At 47.9% G+C, this 18,488-nt stretch overlaps 1 protein-coding gene across 1 annotated transcript; it reads left to right on the forward strand.

Annotated features, from left to right (window-relative positions):
• The first annotated feature begins 1,317 nt into the window (after positions 1-1,317).
• Positions 1,318-5,101, forward strand: KRT18 (keratin 18). Its single transcript, XM_028125678.2, has 7 exons — positions 1,318-1,765; positions 2,533-2,615; positions 2,942-3,098; positions 3,643-3,807; positions 3,915-4,040; positions 4,377-4,600; positions 4,981-5,101. The coding sequence occupies exons 1-7, from the start codon at positions 1,349-1,351 to the stop codon at positions 5,099-5,101; spliced, it is 1,293 nt and encodes a 430-aa protein (XP_027981479.1). The 5' UTR covers positions 1,318-1,348.
• Positions 5,102-18,488: the final 13,387 nt, after the last annotated feature.

The raw sequence follows: 18,488 nt of genomic DNA on the forward strand, positions 1-18,488 counted from the left end.
GACTGGAAGGCCCTGTACCTCAGGATTCCCCAGTTCATTCAGCAGGGGGTGGCCATCAGTCTCAGAGGTGCAGGGAGCAGTGGGAACTTTTTTACTTCCATCCTTCTTACCGACGTCCTGCTGTGAGCTTCCTGGAGGAGGCAGCTCCCTGGGGACCAGCTTGAGATCCAGAGAGCTTTTGGAGGAGAGGCAGGGGAAGGCGGGGACCTGCAGAAAAATCCTAGGAAGGATGGGGACGGGGCTAGCCAGAAGGGCTGAGTCTCAGCTGGAATATTTGTAGGCGTACATGGCTGTCGCCTCAGACCCTGCACCGTGTGGGACACGTCGCAGTCCGCATGAGGGATTTCAGTCTCTTGCTAGTCACTGCTGTTCTCCCAGCAGCAACTCAAGCAGGATCTGACATGCAGTCGGTGCCCAACAAATATCTGTTGAACTGTGAAGTGCTCAGGAAGTATCTGTTTACCCAAGGGTGTAGGTAAGGCTGACACACAGGTGTTTAGAAGTGAAGAGTGTCCCCTGTTGAAATCACCAAGTGTCCCACTGAGGGCAGGCTTCCATGGGAGTGAGTGGAGGGGAGAAGAGCGAGAGGGAGGGGGTTCAGAGAACCAGTTTGTTTTCAGGAGTCTGAACCTACTTGGTGAGTGAATGTGTTTGTGGGTATTTGACAGTACACATCTATATGAGGTGGGCGTGAGTGTGTGCTAGTGAACATGTGCACGTGTATACGTTTGGGAACCAAGTGTGTGTGGTGAGGGGGTCAGGTGTGTAAACCAGCAGATTTGAGGCTCAGGGTTGAGCTACTCTTCTTCTCCAGCCCCAAACTTTTCTTCCCCAGGACTCCTGGGACTCCAGGATCCCCCCCAGATCCTCTCCGAAGGTGGAAACTTGGGCTGCAGGTTGAGGATGATTACGGAGATTCACACCCGACTTCACTCACTCATCTCCCAAAACCCCCAAATTCCAACCTGCCAGGACCTCCTCTACCTGAGGGGAGGGGGGCATAACAACGCCATTTCCTGCCCCGAAACTACACTTCAAGGGCCGACTCCACCTGCTTCCTTGGTCCATCCAGGTTACTCACCCCCCTTCTGGGGGGTCGTGGGCGGCCTTGGCAGGAAGCTGCTGGGGGTGCTGGGGTAAGGGAGGCTGGGGAGGCCCGGGAACCGAGACGCGGATTCCCGCCGCGGTCCACCTGTGTTCCAACCTTGAGCGCGGGGACTTGGTGGCGGGGGCGGGGCCTCCCCGGTCCCCACCCCCTCCCTCGGCGCGATATAACTTCAGTCGCGGACCTGGCACCCTTCCTGGCCCGATCCTGAGTCCTGGCCTCTCGTCTTACTCTCCAAACAGCATGAGCTTCACCACCCACTCCACTTTCTCTTCCAACTATCGGTCCCTGGGCTCCGCGCAGTCGCCCAGCCACCGGGTCCGGCCGGTCAGCAGCGCGGCTAGCGTCTATGCAGGCGCGGGGGGCTCAGGCTCCCGGATCTCCGTATCACGCTCCACCAGCTTCCGGGGCGGCTGGGGGTCCGGGGGCCTGGCCGCGGGGATGGCCGGGGGTCTGGCCAGCATAGGGGGCATCCAGGGCGAGAAGGAGACCATGCAAGACCTGAATGACCGCCTGGCCTCCTACCTGGAGAGGGTGAGGAGCCTGGAGGCTGATAATCAGAAACTGGAGATGAGAATCCGGGAACACCTGGAGAAGAAGGGACCCCAGGTCAGAGACTGGGGGCATTACTTCAAGACCATCGAGGAGCTGAAGGCTCAGGTAAGGGGGCCACCCTGACCCCCAGCCTTGTTTGACCCTCCTGTTACCCACTCCCCGCTTCCTCCTCCCCCTCCCCCAATGATAGGAATTTTAATAGGGTGGGGTTCCTTGACTCCTTCCCGCTTTCTATCTCTGTCCCGCCCCCTAGTCCACAGGGAGGGGGTTGGCACGGTCTGGATTTTCATGCATGCCCCTGGCCACAGGGGCCCCAAGGGCGGTGACTGGGCATGGGAGGGCCCTTTCCCAGGAAATGGCAGGAAGGGGAGGGGGAGGTCTTGCAGAGGAAGTAGACGGCATGGAAGGTGTGACAAGGCCCCATAAAGAGAACCTGGACCCTCTGGCTTCTGGCCAAAACAGGACAATTGGAGGGTTAAGCGGATGCGGCTAAGGCTGAGTCATCTAAGAGTAAACAGGAGGCCTACCTGTGGGAGGGGCCAATGGGGGGGACTGGGAGGGGGGGAGGTGAGCAGGTGCACTAGGGAAAAAAAAATGTCAGGAGAGGGTCAGGGAGAGGACTGACTCACTTCAGGGCAGGCGGGCCAGCAGAGGCCCCAAAGAAGGGGCGGTGGGAGACCAGTGGGAACTCGGGAGTTTGGGACTCCAGGAAAGGAGGGAACAGTGGAAGGGGGCACAGGTGGAAGGGGGTAGGCGTGCAAGGAGAACCTCTTTGGGACCAGGAAGGTTTCACTCATACGACACCTTCCCACACTCACCACACTCCATCACTGATTTCCCGTTCATGGAGCCACCTGTCTACAATCCCCCAGATCTTTGCAAGTTCTGTGGACAATGCCCGCATCGTCCTGCAGATTGACAATGCCCGTCTTGCTGCTGATGACTTCAGAGTCAAGTAAGCCTGGGGGTGCTAGGGAGCTGAGGGTGGAGCCAAGCACTATCTGTTCCTGGCTGGGTCGGTCAGGTGGGGGCTCACAGTGGGATCTTTGGCTCTCATCAGAGCTGGGTGGATAAGAGTTAGGCTCCCTCAACTTATAAACGGATATAACCCAGTTTAAGAATATTGTCTCCCAAGTACCGAGAACGGTGCTCAGAGGATTACCACCTGATACTGACTCCAGGTGCTGGTTTGCCGTGGCCGTGGGGGCGCTCTTAGGTGGCATGGGCTGAGAAGGTTCCAGATCAGAGATGAGGCCCCTCTGATCGCCTCCACTCCCACAGGTATGAAACGGAGCTGGCCATGCGCCAGTCTGTGGAGAGTGACATCCATGGGCTCCGCAAGGTCATTGATGACACCAATGTCACTCGGCTGCAGCTGGAGACAGAGATTGAGGCTCTCAAGGAGGAGCTGCTCTTCATGAAGAAGAACCATGAGGAGGCAAGCAGGGGCCACTGGCCAGGCCAGGAACGAGGAGGCCAAACAAGTCTGGGCTGGGGGAATAGACGGGAAGGCCACCTGGAAGTAGTTTGCAGGGACGTTTAGAACTACCAGCCTGGGCTCTTCTTAACCAGACTGCTGCCACACTCAGTGGGTCACCTGATTTACAGCGTGATGGGGTCGAGAGGACATGGGTGAGAAAGTGAGGAGAGGACAAAAGAGAAAAGCAGCTAGCACCACGTGTGAGGGCTGATGGAGGAGCGAGAGCAGGTGGAGCTGGAGGGCGGAGAGACGGAGGGACAGGGCAAAGTGAGGAGAGAGAAAGCACCTGTGGGTGATAGATTTGGGCAGGGAGTGGGGGGCGTTTTATTCATCAGGAGTAGAAAACCCAGAACTGGCATTGCCCGGAGTATAAAACCGAGAGTCTTCTCCGTGGCTTTCTCCAGCTGATCCCCAGGCCTCCCGCGAGAGCCGGGTGCAGAGGAGGAGCTTTGTCGGAGCTCTGAGCCTGAGTCTCCCCTCACTCTGATCCTCTCTCCCTTAGGAAGTAAAGGGTCTACAAAACCAAATTGCCAACTCTGGGTTGACCGTGGAGTTGGATGCCCCCAAATCTCAGGACCTCAGCAAGATCATGGCAGACATCCGGGCCCAGTATGACGAGCTGGCTCAGAAGAACCGAGAGGAGCTGGACAAGTACTGGTCCCAGCAGGTGCATGAGGGGAAGGGATGGGGGCCAGGCTAGGCACAGAAGCCTGAGGGGGTGGGGGGGGAGGCCGACAGAGAAGGAGGGACCCGAGGACTATACCCGCCCTGCAGATTGAGGAGAGCACCACAGTGGTCACCACACAGACCGCAGAGATAGGAGAGGCTGAGATGACCCTCACGGAGCTGAGACGTACGGCCCAGTCCTTAGAGATCAACCTGGACTCGATGAGAAACCTGGTAAGAGCCCTCACTTCACCTGCTCCAACTACTCTTGGCCCTGAACTCTGTCAGCTTCAGACCCAATCCTGTCTCAGCCCAGATCCTACCCCTTCCATCCTAAGCCACCTGCTCAGAAAGAGTGGCTTCTCTTTGCATTTCCCGGTGCACCTACCCACAACCCTAGTACCTGGCACACCCTAAGTTCTCCGAGAAGTTTCCAAGAGTGAAGGGATGAGCCGTCATGGGATTTGGACTGCTCTGCTGAAACTTGCAGAGGCTCTCCCTCCACTCCATCTTGAGGCTCACCCGATCCTCCCCGCCCACCCCACCCCCCCACCCCCCGTCCCCCCACAGAAGGCCAGCTTGGAGAACAGCCTGAGGGAGGTCGAGACCCGCTACGCAATGCAGATGGAGCAGCTCAACGGGGTCCTGCTGCACCTGGAGTCAGAGCTGTCCCAGACCCGGGCCGAGGGGCAGCGCCAGGCCCAGGAGTACGAGGCCCTGCTCAATGTCAAGGTCAAGCTGGAGGCTGAGATCGCCACCTACCGTCGCCTGCTGGAAGACGGGGAGGACTTCAGGTAAGTGGGGCCCTCCTTCCACCCTCACAAGCCGGGGTGGAGATACACTTCTCCCCAAAGCCTCTTTGGTAAGCCCCACCATGTGCCGTTCATCGGGGTCCGCCATCGGGATGGTGCTCTGTGAGGGTTCCTGCATCTCCCAAGGGAGTAACAATGGCAGAGGCTCCCCATCTAGAGAAGAGAAAAGAGACTAAATCTTGCCCCAGCCATACTTAGAGCACACATGGAGTTTGGCTCTGGGTTTCCCTTTTATGGAGGAAGTGGTCACAAGAATGTGGAGATAAAGGCAGACACCAGGAGGGGGGTTTTTCTTCCCTTTCCTTGACTCCCTGCTACTCTGCACAACTGTTTATAACTGGGGCTTGGTCTTCTGTTAACAGTCTCAGTGAAGCCCTGGACAGCAGCAGCGCCATGCAGACCATCCAGAAGACCATCACCCGCAGGACTGTGGACGGCAAGGTGGTGTCTGAGACCAACGACACCAAAGTTCTGAGGCGTTGAGGCAGCAGAAGCAGGGTACCCTTTGGGGGGCAGGAGGTCAATAAAAAGTTCAGAGATCACTTCGTGTCTTCTTTGGCTGTTTCCATACTGTGTATAGATGCTCTGACCCAGGACTCCCTCTGATCAGGTAGAAATCAGTGCTGACCCCTGGGGTTTCATATAGGGGGGGTGAAGGTCGGCCAGAGGGAAGGTCTGCATTCTCTTCTGAGAACTCACCTTCTCAGAAAGAGGAGGGAACGGTTGATGAGAATTTGTCTTTTCAAATTAAAAAAGGGATAAGAGTAACATGCACAAATTCCAAAAGGAAAGAAGGAAAAAATTAAATATTTCCCACCCACTCCAGAGGTAACCTCTATAAAATAATTTCTTAAACTGGACATACATGAACACATTTCATTTTACTTTATATCTGTAGGGACACACTATTCTGCAGCTCGAGTTCTCAAACCCTTCTTTCTTTATCTCACAGCGTACACTGGACACCTTTTTCAATCACTATGCCTACACCTACCTCGCTTTTTTCACCCAGTTGAATGAATGTGGAATCTCTTCTACCTCCATTTGGAATCCATATGCGTATTCCATTTTCCAGAAGGAAACTGTTAGTCCACTAGGGAGGGGAAAAGCACAGAATTGCAGTGATTATGCACTCTGTCTCCTCTCCTGTTTTGCTAACAATTTCAATGATTTTTTTTTCCTACCCATCGCCCAGCCAAATGTCCAGATCACATAAATTTTCTCTTAATCTGTAACAAAGAGTAATTACCACACTCCAAATGCTTCCAAGAATCAGAAGCTTGATCTGTGTCATGTCCAGTCGTGGTCAACAAACCAATTTGAGAAACGAGGTCTTTCTTGACCCTTGCCTTAGTAATTCGTCCTCCATCTAGTTTGAGTGACATCATACAAAATATGACATCATTTTACCTAAAACTTATCGCATCTCTATAGGAATGCCGTTGGGATCATTTTCAGGAGGATCCCCAGACTGGTTTTCTGCAACAAAAAACTTCTGTTTGGTAGTGGAGGGCTATATATTTAATCTATACATCGTACATTCTTACTAACAGCTGCCGATAACGACGGTGTGTAGAGTACAAATTTACCTAACCCAGGTCTTTTCGTGATGAACATCTTGTCTCCGGTAGTTTGGTTTTTGCAAAAAAAGATTGTGATTAATGTTAACTCATATGCTATTAATATCTGTAACTAATATGCACTAATACGTGAGCAGATCTATAGGACAAATTCCTGGAAATGGTGTGCTGGGCTACCATATTAACAAATATTTAAGAAGTACTTACTTTATGCCGGGCCCTATGCTAGGGCGCTGAATATCTATGTGGCAGACAAAGTGAGTATTGCCCCTACCTCGTCGAGCTCACAGCCTAATGGTCAAAAGTATGTGCATTTTTGGGGCACCTGACTGGCTCAGTCCATGGAGCATGCGCTTCTTGATTTCAGGGCCATGAGTTCGAGCCCCACGTCAGATGTAGAGATTACCTAAAAAAATAAAATCTAAGGGGAAAAAAAAGTGTGTATTTTTATCCATTCCTTCAAAAAAAAAAAAAAATACTTACTGAATACCTGCTATGTACCAGCCACTCTTCCAGGCAAGAGAGATCCATCAATGAACAAAAAAGACAAAATCGCTATCCTCACGGAGCTTATATTCTGGTGACGGGAGACAGATAAATGAACATAACATAGCGTGCTAGCAGGTGACAAGTGTCCTGGGCCTGGGTAGAGCCCTCAAGGAAAGTCATAGAGGGGAGAAGTCAGGAAAGTGAAAAGGTGATGCACGAAGATCCCAGGATAACGAATCTTCAATCAAAATGAAAAACAGTTTTTGCCTAAAATACAGCGTGTTTACTCTGCAATCTCTACAACAATGGGGTCCTTGGTGGAGATAGAGCTAAAGACAGCACTACTTGAGGCGCTTTGTCTGTGGGAGGCCCCGAGGACCGTGCCGGGACAGGCAGCCCTTGAAGCTGGTGCGGAGCCCCCTGGAAGGACAGGCCGGAAGTCTTCAGCACCACGGGGCCCAGCAGGCTGCGAAGGAAACAGAGCCAGGGCAGCTTCCTGAGCCAGTTACACAAGAAGTGACCTGGAGCTTCTGTGAGCAGGGACCCTGGCTGTCTCTGGGCTCCTGGGTGCTATTACTCAGAGGAAAACTTCCTAGCTGAAAGCAAGACGCCCCAGTGAGGGGCTTCTCACCCTTCTGAAGCCTACCTTCCCTGAACAACCACAACAGTCATCTGTCCCATCTCTCGTTCCCATTGTCTCTACTTTTTCCACACCCTCCTACCCCGTCTATGTAGGTGGGAGTCTACGGGAGACAAAGCTTTGGGACCAAGCTTTGAGTTTTACTTCCTGAGATCTGTTTTGTTTTGTTTTTAACTTTTTTTTTTTTAAAGATTTTCTTTATTTATTTGATAGAGAAGAGATAGCGAGAGAGCATGAGCAGGGGCAGGGGAGAGGGAGAAGCAAGGAGCCCAACGCGGGGCTCCATCCCAGGACCCTGAGACCATGACCAGAACCAAAGGCAAATGCTTAACCAACTGAGCCACCCAGGCACTCCCTGAGATCTGTTTTAGGAAAGCAATCAGAGTGGTTTTCTTGCCCGTGCACCCCACTAGTTTCCAAATGTGTAAGTGTAATACTGAATGTGCTCTCTCAGACCACACAGAAGCCCCAGAGCCAACGAGGGCCCCACCCCCACCTCTGCAAAGACCTGCACGGCCCCGGCTGGCCCTCACTATAATTTAGTCAGGAGGAATCCAGCCTTCCTAAGGCCCCTAAAACAGAGAGACTGGTGGCCAGACAGCCCGATGTGGGACTGCAAGCAGCCGTTACGGGGTGTGGACCTGCCTGAGGGTGAAACAGAAAGCCTCTGGCAGAAGCTAAGCAGCGCTTGTGGCTGAATCAAGCCGACCAGAGTAACCCAAGACCATGCACCTGATATGACTATCCCTCCCATTGGACAATGTCTCACAGTTCCCAGGGCACTAATGCATTTGATCCCCATTACAATCCTGTGAGCTATGCAGGGCAGAGGGTATTACTGGCTCTAGCTCAGAAAAGAAGGCACTGAGGTTCCCAGAGATCATGTGACTTGTCTAAGACCACAGAGCTAGAATCTTAAAGCAAAAACCACATCTCCCAATTCCCAGTCCCAAGCTCTTTCTTCCGTGTATTAGAACTTAACCCAGGGGTTTTCAGCCCTGGCTGCGATTCCAATCACCAGCGGTATTTTACCAACAATACCAGGTCCCATTTGCAAAGATTCTGATTCAGTTGTTCTGGGGTGAGGACCCAGGCCCTCTGGCGAGTGTTAACATTTGATTTGGTGATTCCAGTAGGCAGGCAAAGGGGAGACTCAGATCCCAGCTGTACCCAGAGTCAGCACCATGGCTTTCCCTCCTGATACAGGGCATGCATGTGTCTATTTTAAATTGCACACTGGAAAAGCTCAAGGCCTCTCAGGCAAAACTCCTCATCTCCCACTTGGGAAAATGACCTCATGAGGGTCAGCCCATTTTGGCCCCTGAGTGCCAAAGGGGAAAATCAGCAATTCCAAGGTGATACTATGGAGTCATCTGTTTCATCTCATCCATCCCCTGTCAAGGTGCAATCCAGCCCAGATACTAAATTAATAAATGCTACTGGAAGGTGCAGAACTACATGTATCATATACTGACATTTGGGGTTTTTTTAAAGACAAAAACAACAGATAGATAGATGATAGATAAAATATATATTCATATGTATATATCCTTGTATATGCAAAGCTCTCTGGAAGAATACACAAGACATTTAAATTAATGATTGACTTTGAGAGAAATTAGTGTAAGGAGAAACAAAGGTGGGAGGGAGATTAACTTTCCATTGTGTATCCTTTGTACCTTTTGAATCAGATATTACTAATACAAATACCAAAAAAGTTTTCTTTGTTAACTTTGATAATGGTACAGGAATGTACAGCTTTCCACAGAAGGAAATTTTACATCCATCTTTGTTTCTGACTCCCTCCATTCATTCAATCAGTCATTCAGTAAATATTTACTGAGTCCCTAGTATATGCCAAAAACTGTTCTAGGAGCTGAGGATACAGTGGTGAACAAAACAGACAAATAATCTTTGGTCTTGCAGAGCTTATATTCTAGCAAATGGACACAGACAACAAATGATAAATGTAATAAGTAAATTATATTGTATATTAGGTAAGTATTATGGGAAAAAATAGAGCAAGATATGTGGAATCAGGAGTTAGAAGGTGGGGCGCCTGGGTAGCTCCGTCGGTTGAGCATCTGCCTTTGGCTCAGGTCATGATCCCAAGGTCCTGGGATCAAGTCCCATCACCAAGCTCCCCGCTCAGCGGGGAGTCTGCTTCTCCCTCTCCCTCTGCCTGCCGCTCCCCCTGCTTGTGCTCTCTCTCTCTCTCAAATTAATAAAATATTTTTTAAAAAGAAATGTTCTCAGCTTATTTTAAAAATAAATAAACGAACAAACAAAAGGAGTTAGAAGGTGTTATCAGTTTCTTATTATTGCTTTAACAAATAATTATAAATTTAGTGGCTTAAAACAATACACACTTATTATCTTACAGTTTGGGAGGTCAGAAGTCCTAAAATCAAGGTGTCAGCAGGACTGCGTGCCTTCCAGAAGCTCTACAGGGAACTGATTTCCTTGCCTTTTCCAGCTTCTAGAGACCACCTGCCTCCCTTGGCTTGTGGCCCTATCTGCTATCTGCAAAGCCAGCTGTGCATCTTCAACTCTCTTTCTCTGACTTCGACCACAAGTCTGATCTCTTTTTCCATGAGTTTGGCTTTGGGTTTTGGTTTATAAATGAGATCATACAGTATTTGTCTTTCTCTGTCTGACTTATCTCAATTAGCATAACGCTTTTAAGCTCCATCCACATTGTCACAAATGGTACGACTTCCTCAATTTTATGGCTGAATTATATTCCATTGCATATACATGCCACAACTTCTTTAGCCATTTATCCATGATGGACCCAGGTTATTTCCATGTCTTGGCCATTGTAAAGAATGCTGCCATGAACATGGGGGGTACAGATAGATTTTCGAGTTAGTGTTTTCATTTCCTTTGGCTATATTCCCAAAAGCAGAATTGCTGGATCCTATGGTAGTTTTGTTTTTAATTTTTTGAGGATCCTCCATACTATTTTCCATCATGGCTGTACCTGGCTGGGTCTGAAGGCAGTGAGGTCTCAGTAACTACATGTAATGGCAAAACCGTAATTTAATTTACCACTTGGGGCTACCTGGAAGGACTGGCCTCTTGAAGGTAAATCTTGGGCAGACTACACACCTGTTAAGATAGACCATTACAGTGGGAAAAAGGAAATCAAGGGTTCTCTGGGGTGGTCTGACCGTTTTGGCTACACTGGTGAGCTTAGAGAAGGGAAAGGAAAGCTCCAAGTTTTAAATTCTTGGCTCAACTCTGGAAAACAGTATGGAAAAGAACTCCTGAAAAAGTTGGAAATAGAGCTACCTTATGACCCAGCAATTGCACTACTGGGTATTTACCCCAAAGATACAAAGGTAGTGATCCGAAGGGGCACATGCACCCCAATGTCTATAGCAGAAATGTCCACAATAGCCAAACTATAGAAAGAGCTCAGATGTCCATCAACAGATGAATGGAGAAAGAAGATGCGGTATATATATACAATGGAATATTATGCAGCCATCAAAAAAATTGAAATCCTGCCATTTGCAATGACGTGGATGGAACTAGAGGGTATTATGCTAAGCTAAGTAAGTCAAACAGAGAAAGACAAGTACCATATGATCTCACTGATATATGGAATTTGAGAAACAAGGCAGAGGATCATAGGGGAAGAGAGGAAAAAATGAAACAAGATGAAACCAGAGAGGGAGACAAACCATAAGAGACTCTTAATCTCAGGAAACAAACTGAGGGTTGCTCGAGTGGAGGGAGGTGGGGGGGATGGGGTGGCTGGGTGATGGACATTGGGGAGGGTATGTATTGTGGTGAGCGCTGTGTATTGTGTAAGACTGATGAATCACAGACCTGTACCCCGGAAACAAGTAATACATCATATGGTAATAAAAAAAAAAAAAAAAACCTTGGCTCAAGAGGACCAGGCTGCTTCTAGGACTTCCTAAATGAATCTCTCAACTCCTGTAGCCCCAGGGCTGATGGAGCCGAAGCCTGACACTGCAGCATAAGTTGGAATCACAACCAGCTCTTATATGAAAGCCAAGGCATTGAGGAGGAATCCTGAGAATGGGAAAAGGAAGTTTGGGATATACTTGAGGATGCTGAATGCCCAGACCATGCTAAACCTCACTGGCTGGCAGAGGCAGCCCCTCCTTCTTTGTCTTCTTTGTCTAATGAGACTGGTTTTGTCTTGCTTGGAGACTCTGTAAGGGCTTCACCTGAGATAGTTAACATGTAATAAATGACTCAGTACAAAATCTGACCCTAGAGAAGACCCACAAGCCAAAAACAATTGTAAAGATTTTGCCAGTTTATATAGACACAAACTTGGGGAAATTGTATGGAGGTGGATTCTAAGGGTGCTGAACCAGAAAGGGAGACACAGTTTTAGATTGGGCTGAATTTATTTATATGGGTTTATTTATGTGGATTTAGAGAATCCAAACTCAGTGTGCTGGCTCCAGCAGCCGGGAATGATTTTATCTCTTTCTTTAGTTGATTAGCTAAAACCTGATCTCAGGGGCGCCGGGGTGGCTCAGTCGGTTAAGCGTTTGCCTTTGGCTCAGGTCATGATCTCAGGGTCCTGGGATCAAGCCCCACATAGGGCTCCCTGCTCAGCGGAGACCCGACTTCTCCCTCTCCCTCTGCCTGCCGCTCCCCCTGCTTGTGCTCTCTCTCTCTCTCTCTCTCTCTCTGTCAAATAAGTAAATAAAATCTTTAAAAATAAATAAAAAATAAAACCTGGTCTCAGAAGTAGCATACAATAAATGAAGCTGAGATACGAGAAATCCTATTGCATAATTCAGAGGAAGGAATCTAAAGATTTAGCAAGAAAGGAATGTTGGAACAGATTTATCGCATACAATCTACTCACTAACCCCTGAATAATTCCCCCAAGAGGGCCTAGAAAATATTCCCTTCACTGAGGCATTGGGAAATATACCGTTAAGAGAAGCACAGCATTCTTAAAGAGTACTGTGCTAATTTTTCTCTGTATGCTGGGGGATGAAGATGGAAGGGCTGCTATGGAAATGGGCTTCCTGATTTTGATAGCAGTGATGGGATCCCAGCATGGCAGAGGCCCGGTGGCAACAGTGGACCACCAGAAGCAAAGTGGGTATGGTTACCTTAAAAGGCAACAGGGTCAGAGCAATAATCAGAATGGTCTCACCCACAGGAATCGTTGGCAGTAATTACCTGATCATAGGGTTCTCGTTTTAAATTAAGTGGGCAGTCTATTAAAGTCTGCTCTTATTGCTTTACTGTAAATATGACTACTAGTGAGGTGCCTGGCTGGCTTAGTTGGTAGAGCATGCAACTCTTGATATTGGGGTCATGAATTAAAGACCCACATTGAGAGTAGAGTTTACTAAGTAAATAAATGTGACTACTAGAAAATATTTTAACCATTTACAAATCTATACAAAGAGATACACTCAAAAACACTACCAACTAGGGGCTCCTGGGTGGTTCCATCAGTTGAGCATCCGACTCTTGATTTTGACTCAGGTCATGATCTCAAGGTCATGAGATGGAGCCCTGCGTTGGGCTCCATGCTCAGCACGGAGTCTGCCTCAGATTCTTTCTCCCTCTCCCTCTGCCCCTCCCCCTGCTCACGCTATCTCTCTTTCTCAAATAAGTAAATAAATCTTAAAGCAAAAAACAAAAAACACTACCAGGGCTCCTGGGTGGTTCAGTCAGTTAAGCATCTGCCTTCGACTAAGGTCATGATCCCAGGGTCCTGGAATCAAGTCCCGCATCAGGCTCCCCGCTCATCAGGAAGTCTGTTTCTCCCTCTACCCCTCTCCCCTGCTCATGATTTCTCCCTCTACCCTTCTCCCCTGCTCGTGATCGATCTCTCTCTCTCTCTCTCTCTCTCTCTCTCGGATAAATAAAGTCTTTTTTAAAAAAGATTAAAAAAAAAAACACTACCAACTAATCAAAATGTAGTTCTAAAAAAGTTTAAGCAACCCAAAGGAAGGCAGAAAAAAGAAATGAAAAACAGAGCAAATAGAGAAAAAAATAAAATGAAAAGATAGACTTCAGCCCTAATATATCAATAATCACATTAAGTGGTATAAATATACCAATTAAAAGACAGATATTGGCAGAGTGGATTAAAAAACTATATGGTGTCTATAAGGAACTCATTTCAAATACAATGATATAAGTAAGTTGAAAGTTTCATATAATATGAGGGGTGCCTGGGTGGCTCAGTCGGTTAAGTGGCTGGCTTCGGCTCAGGTCATGATCCCAGGGCCCTGGGATCGAGCCCCGCGTCGGGCTCCCTGCTCAGTGGAGAGTCTGCTTCTCCCTCTCCCTCTGCCTGCCTCTCTGCCTACTTGTTCTCTCTCTCTCTCTCTCTGTCAAATAAATAAATAAAATCTTAAAAAAAAAGTTTCATATAATATGAAAACATTAATCAAGAGAAAGCAGAAGTGGCATATTAATATCAGATAACTTCAGAGCAAAGAAAATTGCTGAGGTAGAAAGAGACATTATATAATGATAAAAAGCTAACCCACCAAGAAAACATAGCAATCCTGATGTGTATGCACCAAATAACAGAGCCTGTGAAATACGTAAAGTAAAAAAAAAAAAAAAAAAAAAACGACTGAAGTGAAAGGAGACATAGACAAATCCACAGTTATAGTTGGAGACTTCAACAGGTCTCTCTTAACAATTGATAAAACAACTACACAGAAAATCAGCAAAGATATAGAGGAAGTCAAAAACACTATTAACCAACAGGATCGCTTGACATTTATGAAACAGTCTACCACCAACAGCAGAACACACATGTTTTCCAAATGCCCACTGAACTTACACCAAGACAGACCATATCCTGAGCCATAAAACAAACCTCAAAAAACTGAAAAGAATTTAAATCATACAGAATGTGTTCTCTGACCACAATGGACCCAAACTAGAAATCAACAATAAAGAGAGAACAGGAAAATCTCCAAACACTTGGAAACTAAACAGTACACTTCTAACTAATCCATGGATCAAAGAAGAAATTGCAAAGGAAACTTAAAAGTATATTAAACTGAATGAAAATTGGAACACAACATATCAAAAGTTGTGGGATACAGGTAAAGCAGTGCTGAGGGGGCAATCTAAGTTTATGTTAGAAAAGAAGTAGGGGTGCCTGGGTGGCTCAGTTGGTTGAGCATTGGTTTCAGCTCAGGTCATGATCTCTGGGTTGTGGGATTGAGCCCTGCATCAGAGTCTGCACTCAGCACAGAGTCTACCTGAGATTCTCTCCCTCTCCCTCTGCTCCTCCCCACCCTGCCCCCACGCCCCCTCTCTGTCTAAAACAAATAAACAAATAAAATCTAAAAAAGAAAAGAAGTAAAGTCAACAAATTAATAACTCAGCTCCCACCTCAAGAACCTAGAAAAGAACAGCAAAATAAGCCCTAAGCAAGCAGAAGGAAGAAATAATAAAAATGAAATCAATGAAATTGAAAACAGAAAAACAATAGAGAAAATCAGTGAAACAAAGAACTATTTCTTTGAAAAGATGAAACTGACAAAACTCTAGCACGACTGACAAATTTAAAAAGAGAAGAGACAAAAATTACCAATCGGCAATGAAACAGGATGTTTTTATAGATATAAACAAAATTATCCTAAAATCTAAATGGAAAGGCAAAAACTAGAATAGCTAAAACAATTATGATAAAGTGGGAAAAATCAGTCTACATGATTTGAAGACTTAATATACACCTATAGTAACAAAGACTGTATGGTATTGACAGAGGGATAGACACATAGATCAATGAAACACCATGGAGAACCCAGAAAGAGATCCATACAAATATGCCAAACTGATTTTTGACAAAGGCATAAAAGCAATTCAATGGAGAAAACAGACTTTTCAACAAGTGGTATCAAAGCAACTGGACATCCATAGACCAAAAAAAAAAAAAAAAATCTTGACCTAAGTCTCACACCTTACATAAAAATTAACTCAATATTGATCACAAACTTAAGTGTAAAACATAAAATTATAAAACTATAAGAAAAAAAATTTTAAAAAAAACACAGAAATCTGAGATCTAGAGCTAGGCAGAGCTCTTATACTTGACATCAACAGCAGATCCATAAAAACTGATAAGCTGGAGGGCGCCTGGGTGGCTCAGTTGGTTGAGCAACTACCTTTGGCTCCCGTCATGATCCTGGAGTCCCGGGATCGAGTCCCACATCGGGCTCCCTGCTCAGCGGGGAGTCTGCTTCTCCCCCTGACACTCCCCCCCTCATGCTCTCGCATGCTCTCTCTATCTCATTCTCTCTCTCAAAGAAATAAATAAAATCTTTAAAAAAACCTGATAAGCTAGAATTCTTCAAGATTGAAAATGTTTGTTCTGTGAAAGAAACTGTTCAGAGGATGAAGACAGGCAACAGACTAGGAGAAAACATTTGAATGCCACACATCTTACAACAATTAGTATCTAGAATATATAAAGAATTCTCAGGGCGCCTGGGTGGCTCAGTTGGTTGAGCCTCTGACTCTTGATTTTGGCTGGGGTCATGATCTCTAGGTCGTGGGATCAGCCCCGAGTCAAGCTCTGCACTCAGCATGAGTCCGCTTGGGATTCTCTCTCCCTCTGCCCCTCGGCCCCTCCCACTCTTTCTCTCTCTTTCTTTCTCCCAAATAAATACAAAGAATTCTCAAACTCAGTGGCAAGAAAACAAACAAGCCAGTTAGAAAATGGGCGACAGATACAAAAAGACATTTTCCCGAAGAAGGTACACAGGCTGCAAATAAACTCCTACAAAGATGTTCAACATCACCTGCCGGAGGGAAGTGCAAATTAAAATCACAGTGAGATATGACTACACACCTATTAAAATGACTAAAATAACAATAGGCAAAACCAAATGCTGGAGAGGATATGGAGAAACCGGATCTCTCCTACATTGCTGATGGGAACACAAAATGGCACAGCCACTCTGAAAACAGTTTGGCTGTTCCTTAAAAATCTAAACATATAACCCAGCAATTGCACTCCTGGGCATCTATCCTAGGGAAATAAAAACTTATGCTCACACCACAACCTGTGCAGGAAAAGCAACTCTATTGTTTTTCGTTTTTAATTTATTCTAGAGAGAGAGAACCCGTGGGGTAGAGGAAGAGAAAGTCTCAAGCACACTCTGCGCTGAGCACGGAGCCCACGTGGCTCCATCCCAGGACCCTGAGATCATGACCTGAGCCAAAACCAGGAGTCTCACGCTGAACCGACTGGGCCACCCGGGAGGCCTGCAACTTTATTTTTAATAGCTAAAAACTAGAAACAATCCAGATGTCCTTCAACAAGAGAATGAATGTTTCAGCGGGGACACATCAGTGCCATAGAATACTACCCAACAATAAAAAGGAACGAGCTATTGAAACAAGCAACAGCCTAGACGAATCTCCGGGGAATTATGCTAATTGAGAAAAGCCAATCCCAAAAGATTACAAACTGTATGATTCCATTTACATAACATTCTTGAAATGACAAAATTCTAGAAATGGAGAACTTCGTGATGGGGGTGGGGGTTAAGGAGGAGATAGGGCCATAGGGAAGTAGAGAAGTGCATGTGGCCATACAAGGAAAACACCAGGGACCCTGTGGTGATGGGAATGTTTTGTATCTTTTACTCTTATCAGTGTCTTTATCTCGTCTGTCATATGATACTACAGTTTTGCAAGATGCTACAAATGGGGAAAACTGGGTAAAATGTACGTGGGATCCCTCTGTATTATTTCTTACAACGGCATGTGAGTCTACAATTATCTCAAAATAAAAAGCTTAATTTTTAAAAAATGGGTACATAAAATGTTTTGCATTTATTTTCTAAAACAGAACAAAACAAAACATTTCTAATACGCAAGTCTTACCCGAAACATGTGCACACGCGCACACACACCCACACCCAAGATTTTTGCCCTTGAGCGTTATGATAGGAAAGAGCTCCCCCATGGGGCGCCTGCGTGGCTCAAATGGTTAAGCGGCTGCCTTCTGGCTCAGGTCATGATCCCTAGGTCCAGGAATTGGGCCCCCTGCTCAGTGAAGAGTCTGCTTCTCCCTCTCCCTCTCCCTCTCCCTCTGCCTCTCCCCTCTGCTCATGCTCTCTCTTAAATGAATAAAAATCTTTAAAAGGGGGGAAAGAGCTCCCCCTTATCTTAAGAGACTGGAGGGAGGTTGCAGGTGCCCCGGGATTCACCCTGGGTTTTCCCAGGAGTCTCAGGACACACTGGAAACCAAGAGACCCCTCAGCTAGAGGCGAGGGTGCTGGGGAAGCGGCGGCGGGAGGTCGGCATCCCTGCCCTGGGGCCCAGACCCCAACCTGAGCCGGGCCACGCGAAGGGCGGCCAGCGCTGAACCCTCTCGGCTGGGGACACCCAGGCGCCCCCGGCCAGCACCCTGGGGTCGCGTGAAGGTGGGGGGACGGGTAGGGGGGCGGCAGCGCCCTCCTGGGTCCACCGTGGGCCGCTTCCCCAAAGGTGTGAGGACGCAGCGCGAGAGAAAGAAGGGCGCGGGCAGGAATGCGGCTTCCCCACGCGGCTTGCTCGGAAATGAGCCGAGGCGGCGGGCGGCGCAGAGCCAGAACGACAGGCCCAGCTCCGCTGCCGGTTCTAATCGAGAATTTCTGAGATCTAGGGTTCTGCTTCGCGCCCAACCCGGCTCTTAGCTGGGCCAGCCTCGCCGCGCGCTCCCCGCGGTGCCGGGCTTTGGAGCCTTCCCTGGGTTCCTCCCCACACCCTATCCGCTCCCACCTTGGCTGTGGCTTTAAGGGGAATTCCACCCCAACACAAAGCTTTTTCAGGTTCTTCCAGTTCCCTTCCGCCCCTCGGCCCCCGCCCACCCACCGAGGAATGCGGCCTTGGAGGAGGCCACGGATATGGTCAGTTTCAACTGCGAGGGCGGGCGAGGCGGGTGCCTAGGGCAGCTGGATGGCCAGAAGCCGGCTGAGGGAATAGGGAGGAAGATGGGCTCCGGACCTGGGAGTGGCCGAGGCCAGAGCCCCTGAGAGACAGACGTTGCGCTGGACTACCAGGGCTCCAATCCCTGGTGAGCCACTCACTAGCTGGGTGACTGTGGCCGGGTTCATTACCTGTCCAGGCTTAGTTTCCCTTGTCCTAAAATAGGGCTAAAATGTGCCTGCTTCTTGGGCTTGTTGAG

Source organism: Eumetopias jubatus, unplaced genomic scaffold (assembly GCF_037043125.1).
Source record: "Eumetopias jubatus isolate StellerSeaLion01/CBP00866 unplaced genomic scaffold, mEumJub1_p1.0 scaffold_8, whole genome shotgun sequence".
NCBI lineage: Eukaryota > Metazoa > Chordata > Mammalia > Carnivora > Otariidae > Eumetopias > Eumetopias jubatus.